Source organism: Streptopelia decaocto, assembly GCF_964273445.1.
Source record: "Streptopelia decaocto genome assembly, chromosome: Z".
NCBI lineage: Eukaryota > Metazoa > Chordata > Aves > Columbiformes > Columbidae > Streptopelia > Streptopelia decaocto.
In genome coordinates, this window is record NC_138657.1 from 68795397 (window position 1) to 68820310 (window position 24914).

General features: G+C 40.9%; 1 protein-coding gene across 1 annotated transcript in view; it reads left to right on the forward strand.

The window, feature by feature from the left end:
- Positions 1-21435, forward strand: part of MRPS27 (mitochondrial ribosomal protein S27) — a 47267-nt gene extending 25832 nt beyond the window's left edge. The window contains exons 5-11 of the mRNA XM_082075511.1: positions 5305-5419; positions 5911-5989; positions 7288-7403; positions 10175-10277; positions 12523-12665; positions 16537-16692; positions 21009-21435. Of these exons, the coding sequence (XP_081931637.1) occupies positions 5305-5419; positions 5911-5989; positions 7288-7403; positions 10175-10277; positions 12523-12665; positions 16537-16692; positions 21009-21248 (952 nt within the window). The 3' untranslated portion in view covers positions 21249-21435. The remainder of the gene's footprint in view (positions 1-5304; positions 5420-5910; positions 5990-7287; positions 7404-10174; positions 10278-12522; positions 12666-16536; positions 16693-21008) is intronic.
- The last annotated feature ends 3479 nt before the right edge of the window (positions 21436-24914 follow it).

Below are 24914 nucleotides of genomic sequence, written 5' to 3' on the forward strand. Positions count from 1 at the left end.
TTGTAGTTGACTCGTCTAATTTTTTAAACCTGTACTGTTACTGCTTTTGATAACTGATTTCTTATACTACCTATGCTTAGTTGAGTTTTTTATTTCAACAAAAAAGGAAAGTGTTCCCTCTGTTTTTGCTTGGTTATAGGTAGTTAATGCATGAGGTATTTCCTGTGGGACTGGTATGTTTATAAATGAAATTTTTAAAAGGATGCCTGCAAAGAAAGGTGTAGGCTAAGATGCAGGCAAAGAAGAGATGCAAAAATAAAGTCTTATTCATGTTTAAAAGGAAATTTCAAACAACAGATATTTTTTTTTCAGGGCTATTGCCTTTCATACTGACACATGAGCAATGCCTCTGGGTCCATTTAAAATGCAGATGATTATTCCCAGGTCCTGTGGCTTGAAATGACAAACAAAGGGAGACTTGGGTGACGTTTCCTTAGCTTTCCAGTTTCTAAGCTAAGCCTGCCTGGAATCCATTTGATCATTATGCACTGCAGCTTAAATATGTGCCAGGAAAGAAAAAAAACCATGGCATTGCCAAGGAGCTTCACAGCCCTGTATGACTTGTGTAAAATGTGCAGTGGCTTTGGATTCATTCCTTTGTGAGAGCTTCTTCCTGGCTCGCAGAGACATTTCTCATGATATTTACTCATTTTAAGTCTCCTTACATTTTGCTTCAGGAATTTTTAGAATTTTAAGTGGATGAGAAGAAATCCGGCACTCTCCCCTTCTGATTAAAGCAAATGAACATGGAAACCTCTATTACTTTATAGTTCTAAAATAAGTAAAAGAGATCTGAAGTATAAGTGTCAGGAATTTATTACAGTGACTACCACCAACTAGGTTCCTTCCTTTCCTGGACTACGTCCTACAAGAGGACTAGCAACATATGAAACCTTTTTGGTTTTAGCTCTGAGGAAAGCAGAATAACACATCTAAATTATCTATATTAGAAATAATGAAAGAATGGAGATTACTCAGTGTCTTTGTGTTGTTAATTTCTCCACTTCATTGCAATATGGCAGAAGACAGTATAGGAATCTCTAAAACATAAGAACAGCAAATAACATTATAGTAGAAGAGGTTTTATTTAAGAACAATTTTTTATGTATTGTAATGCAACGTTAGCAAAGCAAATTGCAGGTGAAATGTAGGAAGTCTTGAAGAAATCTGGAGCCCAAGAGATCATAAGGTTCTACACTGGATGTGTAGATCTTTACAAAATACTTTCTCATTAGTTCAGACAACGTTGGAGAAAGGAAGGGGACTCTTCTTTGTGTTTCACAGATGGGGAAAAACGAATAATACTGTACTGCAGAAGGATAGCCTCTGGCAGTGGCACGTGTTGTATCCGCCCTTAAGAAAGCCACAGAGTGCAAAATGGGAGCTTCTGATTGTCTAAGCAAAGAATTAGAACAGATCTGCTGAGCTGGCTTTCCCCCCGTACAGCAGAGCTCTTCATTATAGTGTATTGCTGCTGCAGTGCTTGCTCTTCTGTAATCCAGCACATTTTCCTTCACCACCTTCTTCATTTGTGACTGTCCCCAAAGCAGTGAACGTCCCTATGCCAAACACAGCATCCTGGTGCTTCTGTTTGCTCTCAGGGTTGCTGTATTTCTTCCCTTGAGATTACAAGGTATGTGAAAGCAGCACTAGAGTGTATCACCACTTGATGGCACCAAACAAATTTCGAAGACCATTTAAAATAAATGAAGAAGGGAAGTAACTCAGCTTTTCTGCAGTATGATAAGGCACCAACAGAAGTCGTATTTGCTGTATAAGTAGAGCACTCCTTAAAGCAGTCTCAGTATCTGATAAACTTTTCCATTGTTCGGTTTCTTTAATACAGCATGAGTCCTTCAGCACTGCTGTAGATAACGAGCAATAAGGCCTTGTGCAGGAAGTTAGAAAACTAAAAATGTATGCTTAGACCAACGTGCTGGCCAGTTTGTGAGCAAAAGTGAGTGTGCACTTGCTTGGTAAAAAATGTTCTGGTTGCCTTGCACGGAAGCTGTACACTCACTGTATCTCTTCCAAGTTATAATAATAATAATTTTGCAAGTACAAAGCAATAGTTTGAGGAAAACCAAGTTTCTAGACTGCATCATTTGAACAATTTTCCAAAATAAGGGGAATTCTAGTACCATTGCGCCGTATGCTGTTAGAGTCACAGTGATCTTGACATTTCAGGAACTCCTTGTCTTACAGATATTTCTCTTTTTGTTCCCTGTGGGGACAGATGTTCTCAGCACAGTGACTAGGAGGATGGCCATATTGATTCTTTAGCCATTAACATTTAAATGTACCAACAGGGAGCTCCCCTAATACTATCATGGATGATGCTTCTTGTCTTCTCTGAACACGTTATAAGAATCTCGTGCTTCTCAGGTTTTTATTAGTTCTCAGAAAAATGAGTTTCAGCAGCAGACGTCTGCAAGATAACCTCCTGGTCTTTCCATTAAACACACAGCAATTGCTAGAGGCTTCCTTTATTTAATTCACTCTGAATCTTCTGCTTTCTGTAGTTTCAGCTTCCTTCTGTCTGTTCATCTGTCCCCGAACATATTGCCTTGCTTAATTATATCCTGGTTTGTTTTTCATGGAGAAGGAGGAGGAAGAAGAAATTAATGCTTGTCAAAGTGACCAGCAATCTCCTTTCTCTGATTCCCTTTCAAATAAAAATGTCTGCCCCAACGGTTAGTTTGTCTAAGTTAGCTGTAAAAACAGATTCTCTGTTGGCTTCTCTTCTCAGCTAGTACAAGAGTTCACTCCAGCTCTGTATGGGTCAGAAACAATTAAAGATTGCAGTGTACCTGTTTCCCTTTCACTTCAAATTCTCCTTCTGCCACATCGTGGATTAATGGAAGTGTGTAGTGTTGAGGTATCATGTACATGCATATGTATCACATTCTTGTTGACTTGGAGACAGCAATTTTGGCACCAGTCCCCTTTCTTCATTCCCAAGCGACTCTTTTGTAATTAGTTGTTAGAATTAACTAGAAGAATCTTTGGCTGAGAATCTGTTTGCTTTTTGTTTACATAGTACCTAGCACAGTAGATACCTGGTCCGAGTGTAAGGCTGTTAACAGAAACATCCAGTAATTGTATCTGGCAGATGCTGTGGTTTTCTGTATGTGAACACACACACACAGTCGAATCAGTCCCAGCCCTACAAAGGTTATGCAAACATTTTTTTTTTAAGAGTTTTATAACATGCCTCTGAATTTTGTGCATATCGATTCCAGAAACTTGTGCTAATTGAGGATGCGTTTCATCCTGTTTCTAAACCACGTTGCACCACATTGCATCCCTGTTAGGCCTTTTACTGTCTGAGTACAATTTAAATTTGAAACCTAGAAGCATTTCACCATTACAGTAGACTGTAGCATTCCCAAGGTACAGGAGATATTGGAATGCTCTCTCTGACTTGGCTGTACTCAAGAGAATAATTATGGTGCTGTAAAAGGGTGAATATTCAAACCCATTAAAACCTTTGGGGTTTAGTTGTTTATTTGTTTGTTTGTCTGTTTTAAATGTTTGCTTCCCTCCTGTGTAACTAATTTTTAGAAATGATCCCAAGGAGTGTATAAAAAAAACCAAAGTCTTTGAGAGTGTGATGTTTTTGTAAGACAAGTCTGTTGTTTTCCACTTGTGGAACAATATTAACCCTTTAATGAAGCGACTTTAGATGATGCTGGCAGCTTTATTACTGTGTGCTGGTGTTGCACTCTGACCCACCTTAAATGGCTGGTGAAACAGTCTGTAGCAATTAGATAATTGTTTCATCAAAATATGATTAAATCCAAATGCCTGTAATTGATGCTTCCTGTAAGCATTAGTGAAACAGGACTTTGATGAAAGCAAATATATGTTCTTGTTGTTCCAAATATTTGAACTCCAGAGGGAAGAAAATGGAAAGCAATTAGAGCAACAAAATGAATGTTTGCAATTTAATATTCGAAGCATGCTTTTTCTTTTTTCCTGTTAAATTCTAATTTAATGGGGATATTTCATATGCCACTTACAAAACCAGTATATTTAGACTTTGTGTAGTTGTTTAGCTCTGCTTTTGGCACGGATGTCTTCTGCATTCTGAAGTCTCTCTAGGCTGCAGTTACTTTTCCAGGCTTGGTCATCCATGTAGCCCTCAGCTGTGGGATGCAATACGCAGAGATTCACTGAGGGGGAAAGAGAGTTGGTGGCCACGTTAATCTGATAAATGTTCTGGAAAGCATGCTCACTCAGATGGAAGAGCCAGCCCTGCCTCTAAATGGTGCTGCAGCTTGGCTTGAGGCTGCAAGCATCTGCACACGAGCCTGCCGCAGTCATCGTCGTTCTCTACAGGAGGTGGCAGTCACTTCTGTGCTGGGGACTGAGCCCATTTTTCGTGCTTACAGTTTGAACTGGGAAAGGTTGTGAGCATCTCTTCACACTGGGGTGTGAAATTCAGCCCAGAACCAAGGCAACAGCTCCTAATTGGTTTTTGAGTCTTTGCCAAAGGTAAAGCCCCATATGCTTTTTGTAGCTTTTTTCTAGCTACAGAGCAAAGTGCATATGACTGAATAAGGATGAAACAGAAGAGGCTAAACTTAAAAGTATTTGATTTTACAAATCAGTTGAGCATTGAAGTGGATTGCCCAGGCACACTGCTGAAGACATGGCCTGAGCTACCTCAGAGCAGGTTAAAGAAACATCTGGGGGGAACCATGCAGCTCGGGGAGCAAAGTTTGCCCCTCCTGGTGAAACATTTCTCAGTGCACGAGGAGCATGCAGCAGCCCAGCCATTGCTGGGCTGCGGTGAGGCACAATGAATTCTCCAGGGCTTGAGGTGAGGCATGACTCTCTAAGTCAAGGGTAGGAAACACTAGATACACATTTTGATGTAATTCTGATACTTGCTGTGTTGTCAGTCACCGAGCAGTGTTCCTTTTTGACCAGACTAGCAACAATACAATGTGACACAATTGGAAGGGCAGGTTAAGAAGTACTACAGTGTCTGTGGCAGTCTTGTTCTTCATAAATGTGCCAAGCTATTATTTTATGGTATTCTTCTTGGGGAAAAGCAGTAGGCTTTCTCGGAAGTGGTAAGTTTAAAATACAATGCATTTGTAAAGAGTTAAGGTTCCTCCTTCATACGCACTGTTAAAGTATATCAAAGCTTTGAAAGCAATAATTCACTGCAAAGACAGATTTATATTTGAGATCGTAAAATACAAGGGTTCTGAAATGCCTAGTTGTTGTTTATAGAATTTGTTTTTGTGATAGTGGAGAGTCATGTTGTCGCCTGGACGATTTATCATCCTTTAGGTTTCGGCATAGTCCAAATTGCTGGTACTTGAGAGACTGGACCATCCACAGCTGGATCAGACAGTGCTTAAAATACGGTGCACAAGACAAAGCCTTATACACATTAAAAAACAAGGTAAGTTTTTACAAGGAAAAGCCAAGAATATTTGATCAGCTTTTTGAGACAAGTGTGGCTGCCTGGAGTTCCTGTTGCAGCCAGGTCTGTAGACTCTGGTTTTAAGTTCAGACATTTATTTGTCAAGACAAAAATTAATGTTGGACTTGAATTCAGCTAAAGCCCTTTACAGCTTTTATTTACTCTTCTTTCCCAGGAAGTTTTTTGTTTTTAAACAGTGCTGGTGTCCAAAACATGCTAGATGCAGGAGAGACATAAAAACCTGATAGGCAGTGCCGCTCCTGGTCCCAAAGTGCCAGAACAAATCCAGTACATCAAAAGTTAGAACGCCTAAACTGCAGGAGCTGTGCTAATCTCGTTGTGTTGTTTGACTGTCACATTGCACCCATGTGCAATGCCGTTGTTCTGATCTTTCTGATACCTGCAGCGCTATGCTTGGGAAGATTTAAACAGCAGATTTTCGCAGTGATATTTTTCCTTCTTCTCCTCAGGTTCAGTATGGAATTTTTCCAGATAATTTTACATTTAATATTTTGTTGGATTGCTTTATAAAGCAGAAGAAATATGAAGGTAAGAAAATATGTACCAATTCTGCATCCTCAGTTGTATGCTCTTAAATGTGCAGAGCCTTTATGTGAATTAAAACCCTTTAGCCATATTTCCTCTGAAGTCACAGTAAAAACACACCTTCTCCTTCCTTCTTTAAACTACTTTTCTGCATGTTTATATCTCATTTTTGTTGTGTTCTTATTCATTATATAGTTTTTAAACATGTGCAGTTCACAGAGTTTCTACTGTGATTAATCCCATTCAGGTGTAAACTTCTTCAATTTTTACAAGTCCAGCTTATGTACTAACAAGATCATAGGAATTACTAGCGACAATCAGAGTGTTACAAGAATCAAAATGCATGTTGCATTTTCCTACATTTACCTATTCACAAATCTATACATCTAAACTGAACTTTTTATCTAAGATCACTCCAGAGAGCCAGCTGTGATGAATTGCTGTGTTGAGGTGCCTTTCTTGCCCTGTTGACTGTTTAAATGTTCAGATGAATAATCCTCTCAGCTTTGATGACAAATGTTTAAGATTTTCATTTCACTGCAGGTTTTCTGTTACTGTAGATTTGCAGTGAGCTTTTCTTTGCCTAAGCCTCTTGTAAAACAAATAACTGAAAGGGATAATAGAATTGCAGAAGGACTTGTCTGTAGCTTTATTTTGAAGGTTTTGCTATTTCTGTGAAGGTTTTGGTAAGTGGCAAATTAATACATACTTCATTCTGAGAACTCCCCTATCTGAGAATTCCCTCTATTCCATCCATATTTATTTTCTCTGACAAGCTCTAGGCCTTTTGTTTAACTAGATGTCCTTCCTGGCAGGGACTGTCACTGGAACTCCCTGTGGAGCTCCTCCAGAGCACTGCTGGCTGAATACAGGGAGTGCTGTGGGTGATCTGTGACAGTATTTCTGCTTCGCTGTACTCTCCTGTCACCTTAAGGGCAGTGAATTTAAGCTGGTCTTCTCTTGTTTGTAATCTCAACACAAGAACAAAGAAGTCATTTTTAGAGATTTTTTTTTTTTAATGTTAATGATTGAAGGGCTGAGCAAAGAAGAACCAGTGAAGAGTTTAGAGCTGAGGTGAGTTTAGAAAGCTCCTTTGCTGTGGGCTCATGCTACTCAACCCATTCTTCCTTGTCACAGTGTGAGTAACCCAAATCTATACTGCTAGTAATAAGAAATCTTTAACTTTCTTCCTAGCTGCTTGAAAACATACTACAACGGTGAAGTATCAGTGAACAGCAGTGGATGCAAAAGAGAGATGTGTCAGTTTGCACTTGCTGATTATGTATTGTTTTCCTCCATAGATGCTATGTCAGTAGTAACAGAAATCATGCTGCAAGAAAGTTTTGATGAAGTCTCAACACAGCTTCTTTCTCTCTATGTTTTGTACCAGTACCTGGCAACTAAGTCTGAACGTACGGTAAGCTGACCACAGTAAAAATGATACACAGAGCCTCTCTTTCTTAGTGTCATGGTGCAGTTGGTTTGGCATTCAGTTATGTTTTATTTCTCCTAAGTTTACCTGGAAAAAATAAATGCAGAAGAGAGGAAAAAAAATAAATAAATGAACAAGAAAATATGAAAGACAGCAAATAACTTGTCACTCCTTTTGCTCCTTTCTCTGAAAGGGAGGGTGTGTTGGGATTTTCAGATGTAATTATGCCCATTGGACGATTATGAAATGACAGTTCAGATCAAAGAGGGCTGTACCAGTAAACACAAAAAACTTTCTCACCTGTTGCACAGGACAGTGTTGAGGTGAACATTGCTCACCATTGGAGCTTGTTAAAGGTGATGCATTTTCACCAGGATTTTTACTATCCCATTTGTCTTTAAGAGTATTGTTTCCACATGTATTTGTTTTAAAACTGAATTTATTACATCTCTCCTGTCTTCAAAGATTGGACATTTCTTATTCACATCTCTCTCTTGCTTAAGGCCAATTTGACAGTTCAGGCTCTTGGAAGTGGCTTTATTCTTCCTTTACAGAAGGGGCTCAGTTAGGTGCCAGGAAAGGGCTCTGCCATGTCCATCACTTTAGACAGCTGCTTCTAACATGGTTTGGCACAAGCCTTCAATAGCACGTTGTTGTCCACAATTAAAATCTTTGAAGTCTCTATTTGTGTTACATGAAGCATCTTCCAAAATGCATTTTACAGGTGTGTAAAGGTTTTAATGAATTGGGTTGTAATTTCAGAGTTCACTATAGAAAACAGATGTGCTTTTGCCCTGTCCTGTATTCTTCTTCATTCCCCAGAATTCAAATATGTGTGATCACTTGTATATGAAAAGCAGGGGAACCAAGATCTCATATTCCAACTCTGTTTGTCTTGTTTGTATATCCTCACTGCAAAGACTAGCACTTGTCAATATGTGTAGCGCTTCATGAAAGCTGAACATGCAAGCAAGGGTGATGTGGACATAAGACACATTTAACACAAGCATATTTAAATAGCTGTGACCTGTTTCATATGCATTTTTAAATAACCCCATCCAAAGCCAGCAATAACCCATATTTTTATATGTATACACCATACAGCATACCATTCAACACCTCATACTGCTCGGTACCAATTTTCTGTGTTTGATTTAAGAAGTGTGGGGGTAGATGGAGTTATGAGATCTGCTCAGCTGCTTCTGACGATGCCCATTCCCTTTTCCCAAGATGTGGGACAGGTCAGACAGTATACTGTTGCAGAGAGGCCTTTGGCTGTTGCTGAGGGTCCTACAGCCTAGTGAAATGTTTTTTGACTTTGCTAGCCGAATCTTGGCCAATGTGACCATGGTAGTCCTTAGTGCGTATAGCAGTGGTGATACAGAGCTTTCTTTTTTCTGCTATTATAAACAACACTGAAAGCCGGGACATTCTTGCCTCTCACTGGAAAGTTTCCTCCTTGACAGCTAGAAACAATCAGTGTGATTGTTGCCTTCTACTGCAAACATGTTAACATGAAGTCCTTGCAGTTCCTCTAGCTCTTGAAGCCAAATGGGCTAACGCCCAAAAGAACCTAGACTGGTAAGAGCTCTGTTTTTCTGGTTGCATCTCATTTTCCTATAACTTTCAGCTGGAGTGCTGAATTTAGAAGGAAACAGCCCGATCCCTTTGTATCCCTTTTCTGGGTCAGGCAAATACCTTGCCTGGCTGTCAGGTGATGTTATTTTGTATCAGATGATAGCATGCAAATTCATGTAGGACCCAAATGGAAACAGGAAAAAATGCCGCACCTTCAAAAGATATCTCTGAATAATGTCTTAAACCAGAAGGTCAAACCCAGGGAATTTTTCAGAAGGCTTCTTCCTTTCACCAGGGATGTTTGTTTCAGGTCATAAGGTAATAAGATACTGAAGTACCCGGCAACAACATCCATGTTTTAGAGAGTCAGGCTTCCTCCAATCTGTGCCCTTTTATATCTTCCTTTCCCTCGTTTTCTTCACAATGGGAGTTCTTCAGCTCCTTTCACTTGCAGTGAAGAGATATTTATCCTTGATGACTGTGCTCCTCTGGTCTTTAAAAATGTGCTGTACTATCCCATAGCAAAATAAGTTCACACTACTCACGATTTTAATGTATGTACTGATAGGATGCTACTGGTGGTCTGGCTCAGACAGCTGGTACTTATCTCTAGCTGTAGAGACAGCTGCACATTTAATCCTGGGGCATACAGTGATCTTGGTGAGTTGCACATGTTCTTTTCACAGTGGAGGTTTTGGACTGTGCTGCCTTTAGCAGCATGTTGTTCTCTCAGTATTTTCCTGTTGTAGTGAGGGATAGTGGAGCACGGATCTTACCATATGCTTGAAAGAAAGGGCTGCTCTGGTACAGAAGCCATCTAATTTTTTTCTTCAGCAGTGTTAGCCTGAAGCAGGTGTTAGAACATACAGGACAGAGGCAGAGTTTGTCCAGTGTCAATCGGTGTAACCCTCTGTCCTGAAGGAAATGCACTGATTGACTTCCATGCAAAATCTCATCCACCCAGATTTTACTGTCTTCTAGAAAGAGACATGTTCTTCAGTATAAGAAGTGTACTATTCATTAGGATATATATACTTTGACTGAGCACTGGACATGTTTAATGATTCTTTAGTTTATTGCTGAGACATCTGATGAGAGCCACGTGTGCTGTCTTTGACTGCTGACATTTTATGTTTGTGTTTGTCAAGTAACACTTACTTAGTTTACATTATTTGCAGTGGGAAGAGGAGAGAAATCTTGGAGCATCGCTATTGCTTACGGGTTTAAAGCAAACAAGCACTCTGGGTTTTAGCTCCCAGCTCTATGGCTATGCATTCCTTGGTAAGTTTTACCTCCCTAACAGTCATCTTTTCCATCTCATCTTCAGTGGCTGAATTAAATTGGCATCTTTATTTCAATAAAATGTAATTAGGGAGAAGACTAAGGTTAAAAAAAAGGCAGAAATAGTGGAATACTTTCAGAGTTAAGACTGAATTTGTTTTGTAATGCTGGAGGATAATACTGATTTGAATTGTATGCACTTTATCAGATAGATTCAGAACCTGCTTCAGGGCTCCTTGCAGGATTAGGTTGGCAGCTGAAACAAATAAGACATTCTTGCGGAACAGTAGGGTTGGTTTATTTATGGACCAACAAATTTTCAAAAATAAAAAGTACAGAGTTCCGTAAAACAAATTCAAGTTTATGGGCAATAGACTCTGTTTCTTAGAGTTTTTGAGCTTCTTAAAACAATTCTTAAAACTACCAGAAGTTTGCAGATCACAGTCTGCAAAAAAACTATGTTTAGAACATTTGCTGCTCACTGTAAAGTTATTGTTTCTGTTGTGAACAGCAGATAGCACTGTTTTTATCCTACATCTGTTAAGGTGTCTTTGCTTCTAATAATATGCTGTATTATTAAACTACAGTTAGATCAGAGTACATCTGGAATTGAATGGAAGAGAAATGAGGAAGAAGAATAAGTAATTCTTGAATTTCCTCTAACCTCTATAGGACTAAAGTGCAAATACTTTTTGTCCTTCTCTGCAAAATGATTATTTACCTGAAAGCAATAAATTAATTTAGAATTTATGATTACGCAATTGTTCCATTGCGGCATTATATTTTATTCTGTAATTTATTGAGGGTAAGAAACAGTGGACTTGTTCTTAAAATGTGGCCTTGAAATACAACATGTGCTGGCAGAGTTAGGATGGTGATTCTGATTTATCATGACCATTAGACAAAAAAACTAGTTTTCAGTCAAAAAGAGGGATAAATGTGAAAATTTGAAAGCAGAGTTTTCCATAGAGCTGTAGTTTGTTATCCAGTGGAGATACTGATACAAACAGGGACTTTGTTGTCCAGTGGCATTCAGTTTGGGGATGGGTTTTGTGCCATATAGTTTGGTTGAGTAGTGGCTATATTTCAGAAATGCACTTCACTGTTGTCTGTGAGCAGTAATGCTTGTTCCATGACATCGACATTCAGTAGATCAAAAGCTGTTTACTGTTATGTCACGTATTCCACAGTCTTGCCAACACTAATGGAACCGACCTCTGAGAGAGTGAAAGATGACTATGGGCACAGAGTGGCCTCAAGCACCTCAGCTATTTTAATTCAGCTACAGTCCATGAGCTTTGTCTGAGCACTTATTACCTTGCTTTTCCTAAACTTTTCCATATGAAGAAGGGCAAGGTGCATTTCGTAGTTTTGTGTTGTTATAGCCAGAGTGCCAATTAGATTGGGCACTTGGATATGACCCTCATCAACTACCCTGAAGTGGTGTTATTTTTTTACATTGTCAGTGACAAAACAGAGATGTTAGAGCAACAATCACTGTAAATTAGTACTCACCAAATGCAATGTGATGTACATTTCCTCTATTATGTAGGAGTTTCGTGTTCTCTAGCAATTACTGTCAGAAGAAAAGCCACATTGGCAATGATGCTGCACGTCACAGGTCCTGCTAAAGTCAGTGAAGACCTTCTTGCACAGAGTGTTCTAAATCGAGAACTCAAATTTCATTTTGGCAGATCTCCTCTATTTCCTCTTGGGAAACTCCAGGACAAATAGGGCTAATAAGCTGTATAGTTAGCCAGAGCAGATGCTGTAAATACCATACAGTTTGACCATGAGACATATGTGAATAGAGCCTGAAAGCCACAGAGGTGAGTCCAGAGCCTCAAATTTAGTGCACACATGCTGCATAGTTGGTCCCTGAAGGCTAAGGAACCATTTGTCTGAGGTCTTCTGACATCCTGCTCAGAGCTGCTGTTAGAACTGCCAGACAACCAGAAAACCTGACCACATCTCCTCTTTCCCATCTGGACAAAATTTATAGTGAGGTGGGGGAAGAGGAGGAGTGGGAATGAACCAGGAACAAACATATAATAGCCATGAAGTTGGGCAAAAAGAAGGAACCTTAACAAAATAGGGTAATCGCAGTTCTGTCAGAGCAGCTTTGTATAAGAGCATGTTGTTTTTACCACAGAAGCCCAGACACTTACTCTCAACAGAGCTAACCCATATGGATTCCATTAGGACTCAATGTTGAAGTATTAAATCTAAATTATTTTTATCACAGGGAAAGTGGAGGTGAATGAAGGGCTAAGAGCTGTATACAATCTAATGCCACTGATGTGGACACCTGGTTACTTGAATAGAGCCTTGCAAGTGATGGAGAATGTGGCTTCATTGTCAGGGGACAGCAAAATCTGCAAAGAAGCTGTAAGTATGAAAGCTATAACGTGCTGAACACAGGGAATTTTGTACAAACCAATCTCTAGTAAAACCTGTGAATCCTGAGCCTTGTTAATGGGAAGATACCAGACCTTTACAGGCCCAGCAATACTTCAGAGGTCTGGAAGACAGCAGAGAAAGAAATATTTACAACAGAACCACTGCTTCAGTTGATGAGCCAGTGAGGATGTCTACTGGCTTGTCCTTGGGAATAAGTGTCTGCTATTGCCACAAACCATCTAAGTATGTTTCCTGAGCCTTTCCCTCCCTGTAGAGACACCTGGGTCTGTATCACAGCAAGCATATAGCTATAAGGATGGGAAGATAACCATTGTTTCCCAAGCTTTTGAATTCCCTTAGAAACGTATTTCATAGCAGTGAGAATGAAACGTCACATCTTGTTCCTCTCCTGGCTAATTCCATGTATTTTGTGCCTTCTGAGATGATACCGCTCTGAGTGATACAAGTCCAAAAAAGGTACACAATGATTTCTAGAAGGGTTGTAGTCCTTCAGTTGGGACAGATGGATAGATTCAGTCCATTTACCAGGTCAGCACTAAGGGACTTAGGGCTTAGGAGTGCTTCAGGCTGATCCTGGAATCAGCCAGCTTAGGAGGAGTAATTTAGGAAAGCACCACCACATCGTCTGGAGCACTGAGGTCTCATCTCCCCTTCTTGGTAGTCTTTCCTGACAGTGTCTCTGGTGATGGGAATCTCCCTTTTGTTAGCATCACTATTAGGCTTGCAGTGTCTGCATTTCCCTTGACCTTGCCTGGGCACTACTTAGCAGGTTTTCCTATTGCTCCAAACTCAGAAGCAGCTCTGTGTAATACTGGACTGTGCAAGGAATGATCACATCTGAACTTCCACCAAAATGTTACCTCTATGGGTGTATGGTATTGGGGATTTCATCCTTACTCCAAGTCTGAGAAACAGCCTAATACGCTTGCGAATTTTCCCTTCTTAGAAACCCTAGAAAAATTAAGGAACTTCTCAGCTTGTTCTGGGTTGTGGGTGAACACCTTATTGTTAGAACAAGGCTGCATCTGTGTCTATGGAAGGTCCCGTCCTTCTGTGTGCTGATACTGTAATAGTAAACAGTGGTAATACCTAGCGATATTTCTTTGCAGAAACACTTTTTACTTTGTTCAGTGAACAAATAAAGCTGTAGGGTTTAATCACATCTGTCCTTTAAGAACTTACAAAATAAGGTTGTTGCTGATCACGTGCTGTTGTCTCTGTACAAATCCAGTAGTAGAGTCCAAAAAGCAACAACTGTGAGAGCTGCACAGAAACTTCCCTGAAATTATACTGGGCCTCATTTGGATTTTAGGTAGCAGTATATTAACAGTAGTGCAAGTTACCTATGTTTCGCCAACCTGAGGACCAAGAGCAGACCTGGATATTTTGCTATTATCAAAATAATTTTTCTGTGACCCCAATGCAGAAAGGAAGACAAAAACACGTGTTGGTCCATATCCTTATCTGGTATAAAGTAATTACAGTGTGTTGATTGGCATCATCTGATCTTCCCTACCTAAATGCTCATTAAGATTTTACTATTAAAATCCATAAAGGGTGTTTTTAATTACTGTCTCCAGATAAAATGCAATATTCCTAAGGGTGAAGTATTGACCATGTCAATATTGAGGTCAGTCAGCTTCCACTAAATTCGCCAGCAGATAGGGTGGTAAGAACCTCAGGTGCCATAAACCCTTTTTTCGTGTAGTACCGCAGGTCCCTCTCAGGCAAGACTAGATTGATCACTGTGCAGTCTTGGAAATCCATATCATAGCACTGAGAGGTATGGGCCATGTTATAAATCATTATTCTTGTATGCCTGCACAATCGCAGAGTTACTGAGAAAGACACTGCCCTGGTTTTGCAAATTAGGTTGTTTTGCAAAATGTAATAGTATCTTCTGGCTGAGTAAATTTCATTATCTAAAAGGGAAGTTTTCAAATTAATTTTTTAAACTGTGCAGTTGTGGTGTAAACATTTTCAAGTGATTTGGCCAGTTATCTGTCGCTTTTCTTTCAGACTTCAAGCTTCCATCCACTTCTGACTAGCAGGGTGTTCTTTTCTCTCTGCCATTACTATCATAATAAAATAATAGAAATGCTGTTTTAGTATTGTGCTATTTTGTTTAACTCTGAATAAGCAAGACAAATTTGGGTTTTTTTTGATTGAGAAACTCAAAATGAGTGTATGCATTTCCAAGCATATAGTTATGAATTCATTGCTTACTTCGTCCTGTTTCAATATAGCTAGTTTAAAATTACATTTCAGTGTCAAGAATGCTATTTCAAATAAGCCTAATTTTCATTATTTAGCATTATATACTTATGCTAAGAAAATGAAACCATAAGTATCAAGATCCCTGTTGCTTGGAGAAAGTGTCACAGATTCAAAGTTTTCACAGAGTTATTTCATCCTACTGATTAACATTCAAAATTAGGATTCTTGGAAGGATAGGATAACAGATCTTTGGATTTGTAAAAGCTGAGCTTCAAAATGCAGGCAACCTCCATCCAGTAATTCTAGTTACAGAGATCCTGTTATTCCCAAAGTAGTAGCAGCATCCATATAGCAATTCCATCTTTTCTATCAGCAATGCACACGGAAATAATTTACCAAGTCTCTTAGTGAAGCTAATGCATTCTTTTGATACAACTGCAATTAGACTAGAAGAAGGTGGTTCTCTCCCACATTGAAAGACAAAAGCATGAAGAAAATGGGGGTGTCCCAGACATTAAAAATATACCTATACCAGTATATTATATGCCTACATTTCCATTTTTACTGTTAAATTATCAAACTAATGATAGCAATGAATGCTCCCTGGTGAGACCGCATCTGGAATATTGTGTCCAGTTCTGGGCCCCTCAGTTCAAGAACTGCTGGAGAGAGTCCAGCGCAGGGCAACAAAGATGATGGAGTGGAGCATCTCCCGTATGAGGAAAGGCTGAGAGAGCTGGGGCTCTTTAGCTTGGAGAAGAGGAGACTGAGGGCTGACCTCATTAATGTTTACAGATATATAAAGGGTGAGTGTCACGAGGATGGAGCCAGGCTCTTCTTGGTGACAACCGATGATAGGACAAGGTGTAATGGGTACAAACTGGAACACAGGATGTTCCACTTAAATTTGAGAAGAAACTTCTTCACAGTGAGGGTGACAGACACTGGAACAGGCTGCCCAGGGAGGTTGTAGAGTCTCCTACTCTGGAGACATTCAAAACCCACCTGGACACATTCCTGTGTAACCTCATCTGGGTGTTCCTGCTCCAGCAGGGGGATTGGACTGAATGATCTTTTGAGGTCCCTTCCAATCCCTAACATTCTGTGATTCTGTGAATAGGTTGATTTCCCTGCTTATTTTCACCAAAGAGGTATTGTTTGTCTGTTAGAGGTTATATAGTTCAAACATTCCATAGTAGTATCTTACTTAGATGTATATGTGATTGTATATCATGCTAGTGCTGGTATCACTGTGGCTACCATTTAGTGTTAGCAATTATGGCCTGATATCAGGCCAAGAGGAGACATTAATCTAATGCCTGACATGTCTGCAAATATCAGTCAGCATCTGAGTCATGGTGAGTTTTACTGCTGACAGGAGGTGGAAGAGTTGTTTTGGTGCTGGGATTTAATGTCCAATGTCAAAGGTCCCAAGGTAGAACAAAATTTTTCCAACAATAAGTCCCATTTCTTTTTAGAATTTGTTTTTCTTTTTATCAGAAACAGAAGTCATCTCAAAATACATGGTAACTCATGAAGTTGTTTGTAAATGTGACAATAGTGTTACTTAGATTGTATTTCCAAACTACTTACGCTAACAATGACAAATGTAATTGTCCAGATTGATGCTCTGGAGACTGTTTTGCAGTCTATCCTTGAAGCAAAACCTGGTCCAGAATCGACTGAAGAAGTCAAGGAATCAGAGCAGAAGTCGCAGTGTGCAGAATCAGAAATAACAGAGCAGTCTAAAGCACCCGAGTACTACAGCCGATTCAAGGTAAGAGATTTGCATTTATCTAAATATTTTAAGCGGTAGTATATCTCCATAATATATACTAGAAAATATATAAGCTGTCTCATAATGGCTAGTAGACTGACATCGCCTCAGTGCACAAGGAGTCCTACCTGGCATTTTTGAAACTGATGTCGCCTTACATTTTAACTTCTTCAAACAGGATGCAGTAGCCTACAAAGACATAAATGCTCAAGGCCACTTGTCTTTTGTCTGTCTGCTGTGATTTTATCTTCACTTTTCATACATCAAAATGATAAATCCAAATCGTGTTCATGAAAGTGGTATGTCGTTAGAGATCCATTATCTGACCTTGTGTGAGCTCTTGCTTGTTAAAATAAATTGTACTGGGCATGACACCATCCTGAATTTATTGTCCATTTGTGTATTTTATGATTAAGTAGGAAAGTTGCATCCTGTAATTTCAGTCTAGGGAATAAAGGCTATATCACCTCCCTTTTATCTTTAGGTCAGAACACAAGAGGTTCCACTTAAATTTGAGAAGAAACTTCTTCTCAGTAAGGGTGACAGACACTGGAACAGGCTGCCCAGGGAAGTGGGGGAGTCTCCTTCTCTGGAGACATTCAAAACCCGCCTGGACATGTTCCTGTGCGACCTCACCTAGGTGTTCCTGCTCCAGCAGGGGGATTGGACTAGATGATCTTTTGAGGTCCCTTCCAATCCCAAACATACTGTGATACTGTGATAATGTGAAACACAAATATTTTGTTCATTAGGGCATAGCTACTATATATAATGGGTGCATTTTATTTTATCATCTCATAGCTATGTAACAATCTCATTTTATTTTATCCTCTCTGTTTTGTGCTGTGGTAAAGATCAAATACCTCAAGTTGAAACTAACTGGCTTATAGTTCCAGGAGCAGTACTCTTTCCATAGCCCATCGGTTTCCATTTTTGCTCTCATGACCTTGGGCAGTTGTCATGGATACAGACAGTTGTTCTTCTTAAGAAATTTCAAGTTAAAAGGCGAGTAGCCTGTGGTTTCACCTCACGAACACACACTTTTCCCTTCTCTTACTTTTAGTTATATAAATTATTTGCCACTAATCTTTAGATATTAAACTTGTTTTGTCGGCACTTAGAACTTTTTAATTAAAGTGTTTGGGAAGCAGTGGGCGCACAGCATGTGCTAATTAATGCCTGGATGAATTACAGTGAGTTAGGTAAACACAAGTGCCCTTTGAAGGAGGGAATGAGACGTTTTTATGAGTTGCTCATTGTCTCTCTGTTGTCTAGCACTGAAGAAAATAATGCAGAGTGCTCAAAACAAGGCCTAAATGTCAAAACTGAGGACAGACTGGTGCCAAGGCAGTACTTTTCTCCTCACCTCAACCTTTCCACAAGTTCCATAATTAGCCCCAGATTAGGCATTGCCTGGTGTGGTAGTGAGTACCCTGATATCGATCTGACAAACTACAGTCCCAATGCTTAACTCTGCATAAGGAAAGACATAGCCCTCATGCGACATCTAGGCACCCAACAGTAATTTATATATAGGTAAGCCACAAATTCTTGTTGTCTGGATTAGAAAAGGAGCCCTCAAGTCAGAATGGCATTTCAGCTAAGCCTGAAAGAGCTCTCCAACTCTTCTCAAATCCATTAGGCCAGCAGCAGCCCATCTTCCCAATTGCACCCCTGGACACCTGTGGGCCTAGTTCACAGGGCGGAGAAGTTCCACACAAGTCTGAGGGAAGGTGGCAGTTCTGAAGCGACCCGGTGATATTGGCATTCACAGCTGCTGTCTCAGCACAGGTCATCTGCCACTCACGTGATGTAACCCCAACACCGAATTTGCACTTCCATTGCTGAAACAGCTTCTGTCGTACTTTATCCACTCCTGCATGTCCTAGTCTTTCTTCTTGAGCTCAAAACCAATTTCTTCTGTCCCTTCACAAGTCATACACCTGGGTATGGAAGAAAAAGTGTATTTGCCCCAGACATGCAGTTCTGTCGAGAACTGTAGATTGTTCTGCATGGCTTCTTTGCATGTACTTGGATTCCATGTCTCATACCAACCTACAGAACAGCAATTTGTGGAAGTACCTGAAAAAGCCATGGCAGCCTAACAGATATGATGTGTGAGAGACAGCATGTCCTTCACTTCCACTAAAACAAACACGACTTCAGGGCATTTGGCTCTTTCTAGATAAACCCTTTAGAGCTGTAATTTAGACTCTCCGTCTGACACTGTCATTCATGTTGTAATTACCTCTTTTCAGATCCCATATATTGAGGCTCACTACTCATTAGTGTTCCTCAGGCAATTCCTTCCATCTGTATCAGTGATCAGTGGGCAAGCATTTCATCACATAAATTCTGGGCACACCCTCTCTAAAAGCAGTGTTCCTTCTCCAAGTGTCTGCATGCAGAGCCCTAGAGACTGCTTGTAAAAATCAATGATTTAGCTACTTGAAAATGGGCCCTTTTGGTACCTGCAGGACATAAAGCCTGCTGCTTTTCTGAATTAGTTTCACTAATGTATCACAGCAGAGCAGGGAAGATAACAGTTCGGTGGTACCAGTGATGGGTTAGGAGAGCGATCCTACTAGTAGCTAGTTTGTTGCCTTTCTCTAGTTCAATTTCATACTGTTTAGATTCAGTGCACAAACCCTGTTTTCAGCAGGGTTTGGTAGTGATTAGTAGGGAGAATCTGAATTATCTAAACCAGTTATGTTTAAACTGAATCTGTAAACATGAGTATAGTTGCTGGGTTGCTTCCCCAGACCCAAGCTTTTCTGTTTCTCACTGATGGACTGTATGCTTACTGACATTTGAAACAAAATAGAGATGAATACACCTAAATATTACTGAGCTTGGTTTCAGTCCATTAGCTTCAAAGCTACTGTTTTTGTTTTCATTCTTTATCATAGGATCAAAGAGCAGACAGACCCAAATACCCAAGCCCCTTCGACCTGCATGCCTAGCATTTTAAAGAGTCTTTAATCTGCTGTCTGTCCAGTTCAAACCTTCCAGGGCCTGGCAAAACACAGCAAAACCTGCAGTTTTGTTGGCTACGGCAGGGGGAATGGAGAGGCCTCAGAGGGAATGTGGTAGTGTCCTGCATGAGAGCAGGACAGAGCCTCGGGACAGGACCTGAGGGGCAGTGTCTTTGCAGGTTATTGCCAGCGTGGGCTGGGTAAGAGGAACACTGTGGGCCAGCAGCACGGCCTGTAAGCTTCCAGTGATAACTGGGAGTGGAAGTCTGGATATCTGCCTGGCCCCAGCATTGCCATTTTGTTTGGAGGTGAATGATCCTCACATCTTCTTTCCGTCATTGTGCAATGCAAAACAATGGGCTTTATTCGAAGGGCCCTGGAAAGGAGCACACATGTACTTTTCTTTAGGACACATACTTTATTTAAATATATCTTGCAAGTGCTGGGCTCTGTAAAATATTTTATATAAAAAAACAGTCAGGAAAATGTGTTGCCATCTAATGAGTGAGCAAAGGGTAAAGAATCTGCAAGTGCCATGTCATCTTTCTCCCCCAGGAACATCCTTCCTGGTTGTATATCTGCACTTTTAAGGCAGTTAATCAGATTGTTAGTGAGTCACCAAGCTAGATTCCAGAAAGCCAGAAATAGTATCACTGGATGATTCATCATCTTAAGTGAATTAATATTTTTATGCTACATGAAATCTAAGTAAGTAAAGATCAAGACATAAATACTGCACAGTTTCTTACTGAAGCTTTTACTTTCAGTGTGGAATATTACTGAAAAAATACAGCTTGCTTTAGCACTGCTGTACAGTCTGTGTAGGCGTAGTCAGCCCTCAGATCACGGTAACTGTCTGGAAGAAAAATCATGGGAGTTACTTAGTATGCCATTAGCAAAAGAGCATTTAAAGTGATGTGCATCTGTTGAGAGGGCTGCTAATGTAGCAGTGTGTGGCAAATCGTTCAGTCATTTTTGAGGTAAGAAACAGAACCAAGGTGGTTAGATTACATTGACTCGTCAGCTGATCTTTGTTAATACCAGATTAACTGAACTTGGAAAAATAAAGATAATTTAAATGCCCAGTGAAAATGAAACTTCATTATTTTAGTTTTATTGCTCAAAAAAATTTCCTAGAGGTTAGCATTTTGAGAAATGATACCAGCTACCACAGTCAAAACATTTAGCTAGGATAAAATAGTTACCTGGCCTGTAGAGCCCAGTTAATAGTTAAATTCAAACATCTATGTATTGGTTGTTACAGGGCTGATTGTGCCTGATTTTTTTGTGACTGACTGGCTCTCTCCTTCTCACTCCCCACCAAATCCCTTTTTATGACAGGAGCTGTACTCTAAGCTGCATTCTCTTGGCAAGGTTGAATCTGAAAGCCTGTTAACCCTGACCACCCAGCTTGTCAAGGAAAAGCTGCCAGCATGTGAAGTGGAAGACATCGCAAAACATGAACAGAAGCTAAAGGAGTGGGAGCAAGAACAAGCACTTCTCATTGAGAGAGAGAGAGAGATGAGAGAAAAGGCTAAGCAGGAGATGGAAGCTAGGAAACTAGCTACAGCATCTGCCTAGTACTGGAACTCAAAGACTGCCACAGTGGTCTGTATTTGTCCATCAGGGAGCTGAAGTCCTCACTATTATTAACATTTTACTTCAATCCTGCCGCAAGTGCGAATGTATGTGACTGCTGTATGCAAATTAAACTGTTCCTATTTTGCCTGTTTCTTGAAGTAAAGCATGTGGTTTAGAAATCATCATCCTATGTATGCTATACTTCCCTCCTACCATCAGCCGGGCGGGGGATGGGATGGAGAAAACACAAAGAAACAAAGGCAGAAGAAGTAGCTTGCCTGTGATGGAAGGTGTAGAGGGTGGAAGAAACAAAAGCAGAGTGAAGAATTTCAAATACAAGTTGTTCCAGTAGGGGTTTCTCACAGGAAAGAAACGCTTGGCTGCTCTGAACCTCAGACACTAAGAGGATTAGCATATATTGATTGCTTTTATGCCTAGTCCATTTGGAAAATTCAGGCTACTATAGATGGAGTTTGAAACCTAAATTTAGACTGCTTTTAAAACTACTTTCAGAGTTTCAACCTAGTGAGTTAGCAATTGCACTCAGATGTGCCTTCCCTGTAAGGAAGTTAGATATTCCTGACTCTGCTGGTGCTGCTCTGCTGCAAGTTTAAGGTCAGTAAAGAAACGTGCACAATCACTTCAGCAAACACCAAGGAGCCTCATACTGCAGCATGATTTTCTTTTGTATTCAGGGCGCCATTTCATGGAGGTTTTGACCTAATTCCCTCCTTGCCTGAGCTGTCTACATGGTTCCACATGCCCCATTCTTCAGACCAGTAAAACAACGTAGCTATTCATACAGAGCACAAGGAAATGGCAAGGGAAGAAGGGATCATAGTGTGTTGGCTGTGGGACGCATCACCGCCAGTCTCTGCTTACGTTCCCTGTCACCACAGCTCATCAGCTGCAACCAGCAAACTGACAGGGAGAATAGGGAGCCCCTAATAACACCCTTGCTGTATTGCAGCTTGCTATGGTGACAACAGTGTTGTCTCAGTGTGCTTTGCCACGGGGTCTGAGAAGCATTTCCAGTTTTATCATACACAGCCATAAAACACATCACAAACTCACTGTAAATCCAGTAAGAACACTCTGGAAATCTGTGAAATTGTTTTAAGTGTAGGAAAGCATCTTACCTGTATCTACCAAATACCCCTCCTGCTCTCAGCAAATGCATAGCCTGATCGCTCTTTCATGTCCAAGAACTTGGCAATATTGCCCTTCACTCCATGTTGTCAGCAAGCCCTGTAGATTCTCCCACACTGCAGTTAGAGAGTGCTGTCTCCAGGTAAGTGGGATGACCTAACTAAACAAGTCATTTTGTGGCTTGTCCTAACTAAACCATCAGTGGACTTTCTGGGGCAACTTTTCTTTCTGAAGTCTGCTGAAGTTTTTTCCACCTTTCTTGGTCTAAATACTTTCTAATTACTAGGAGTAGAAATCAGGGAGCCTTAAGGAAGAGTAGGAGCCCAACACACTCTTAAGAACAATTTCCTTAGAACTGGTTTTAAGGAGGTCATCACTTCCAAGTCCAGCCACAGGGGATGGAAGTGATCCCACTGCCTGCAGGTTTCAGTTTTTCACTGTCAGAACATGGGTTGTACCTCCAAAGGTTCACAATTGCTCCTGCGTCATTATTCCTTTCTCAGCGAGGCCGCAATGTGCGCTACCACAGTTCTGTTTATTTATTGATAACATCTGTTTCTTGGCAGCACAAGAACCCTGTTTCTGGCCCCACCTCTACCCTCCCTCTCCCTGCTTAGCAGATATGCCAGGCTGCTAATCCTAATTGACCTCCAGCAAGCTGCCGGCTGCTGTGCCCCCCGCTCTGCCACAGCATGCTTCGCTTCCCCCACAACTGACCCCCCTTTGCATTTATTTAGATTTAACTAGGCAGCAATAGCAGGAAAAAAAAAAACCTCTAAGCTCTGAGTAACCTAAGAAAGTATTTGAGGTTGCCTCCTTGTTCTACTCCAGGCACTGCGGATTTGAAGGCTCTGATCACAGTCCAAAGCCTAAATTTGGTGTGGATAGAACCTTTCTCTGCCTTTGCCCAAATCTCTTCCTGTATGCTCCTCTGCCTTTCAAAAGAAGGGAGTTGTCCTGCCAAATGCTTTGCAGGCAGCAAAGCAGATTCCCGGGGCCAGGTGAAGAATACCAAACCCAAGACGTGCAGCTGTGTCCAGACCATCTAAGGAACCAAAAGCTTTCACAACCCTCTTGTTTGTTTGTCTGTTCCATCAGTATCACCCTGAGAGAGAAACTGCTTCTGACACATCCACCACCTGGGCCAGCTGCACACCAAGAGGTCAAGGGACCTGCATGAGAGATTCAGTTTTTAGGAATTAAATGACAAGATGGGTGTCACCAGATCCTGATAGAGGTGATGAACAAAATAACAGCTATGTCCCCACCAACTAGCAAAAAGGAAACACCAGCCCTCTTAGGTGTTGTGGGTTTCTGGAAAATGCATATGCCAGATTACAGCCAGAATGTGCACCCTCTTTATCAAGTGACTTGAAAGAAATATAATTTTCAATGGGGCCCTGAGCGACGACCAGCCTTTGAACAAATTAAACAAGAGATTGTACACTCAGTAGCCCTTGGACCAGTCCAGACAGGACAAGATATTAAGCATGTGCTCTATCATGCAGCTGGAGACAATGGTCCTACCTGGAGCCTCTGGGAAAAGGCACCAGGTGAGACCTGAGGTTGACCTCTAGGGTTTTGGAGCAGAGGATATAAAGGCTCAGAGGCCAACTATAATCCAACTGGAAAAGAGATACCGGCAGCATATGAAGGAGTTCAAGCTGCTTCTGAAGTGGTCGGTACTGAAGCACAGCTCCTCCTGGCACCCTAATCACTAGGCTGGATGTTCAAGGATAAGGTTTCTTCCACTCATCATGCAACTGATGCTACATGGAGTAAGCGGATTGCATTAATCACACAGTGGGCTCGAATCAGGAAACCTAATTGCCCAGTAATCTTAGAAATGATCACAGACTGGCCAGAAGGCAAAGATTTTGGAGTGTCACCTGAAGAAGAGGAGGTGATGCACGCTGACGAAGCCCCACCATATAATGAATTACTGGAGAATGACAAGTCACAGAGACTGGTGAGGGACGAGGTGAATCAAGCCAGTTTGCAGAGGTAAAAGCCATACAGCTGACATTGGACATTGCTAAAAGAGAAAAGTGGCCAGTACTGCATACTGACTCATGGATGGTGGCAAATGCCCTGTGCGGGTAGTTAAAGCAATGGAAGCAAAATAACTGGCAGCACAGAGGCAAGCCTATTTGGGCGGCTCCATTGTGACAGGACATTGCTGCTCAACTAAAGAACCTGACTGTAGAAGTACAGAATGTGGATGCCCGTGTGCCTAAAAGTCGAGCCACTGAGGAACATCAATCCGCAAGCAGATCAGGCTGCTAAGATTGAAGTAGCTGGGTTGGATTTGGACTGGCAACATGAAGGTGAACTTCTAAGTTCTTCTAAGTAACTGTACTTTTCCGAATTTGGCTGCATGTTTTTCAGACAGTGTTAGCTCCAGAGCTGATAACGTTAGCAATGGTGTGTAGAAGAGACCCAGGCTTAGACTTATTGCTGTGGCAGCCAAGGCTACTGATAAATTTTGCATGTTCCATAAGTGAGAGGGGTGTATTT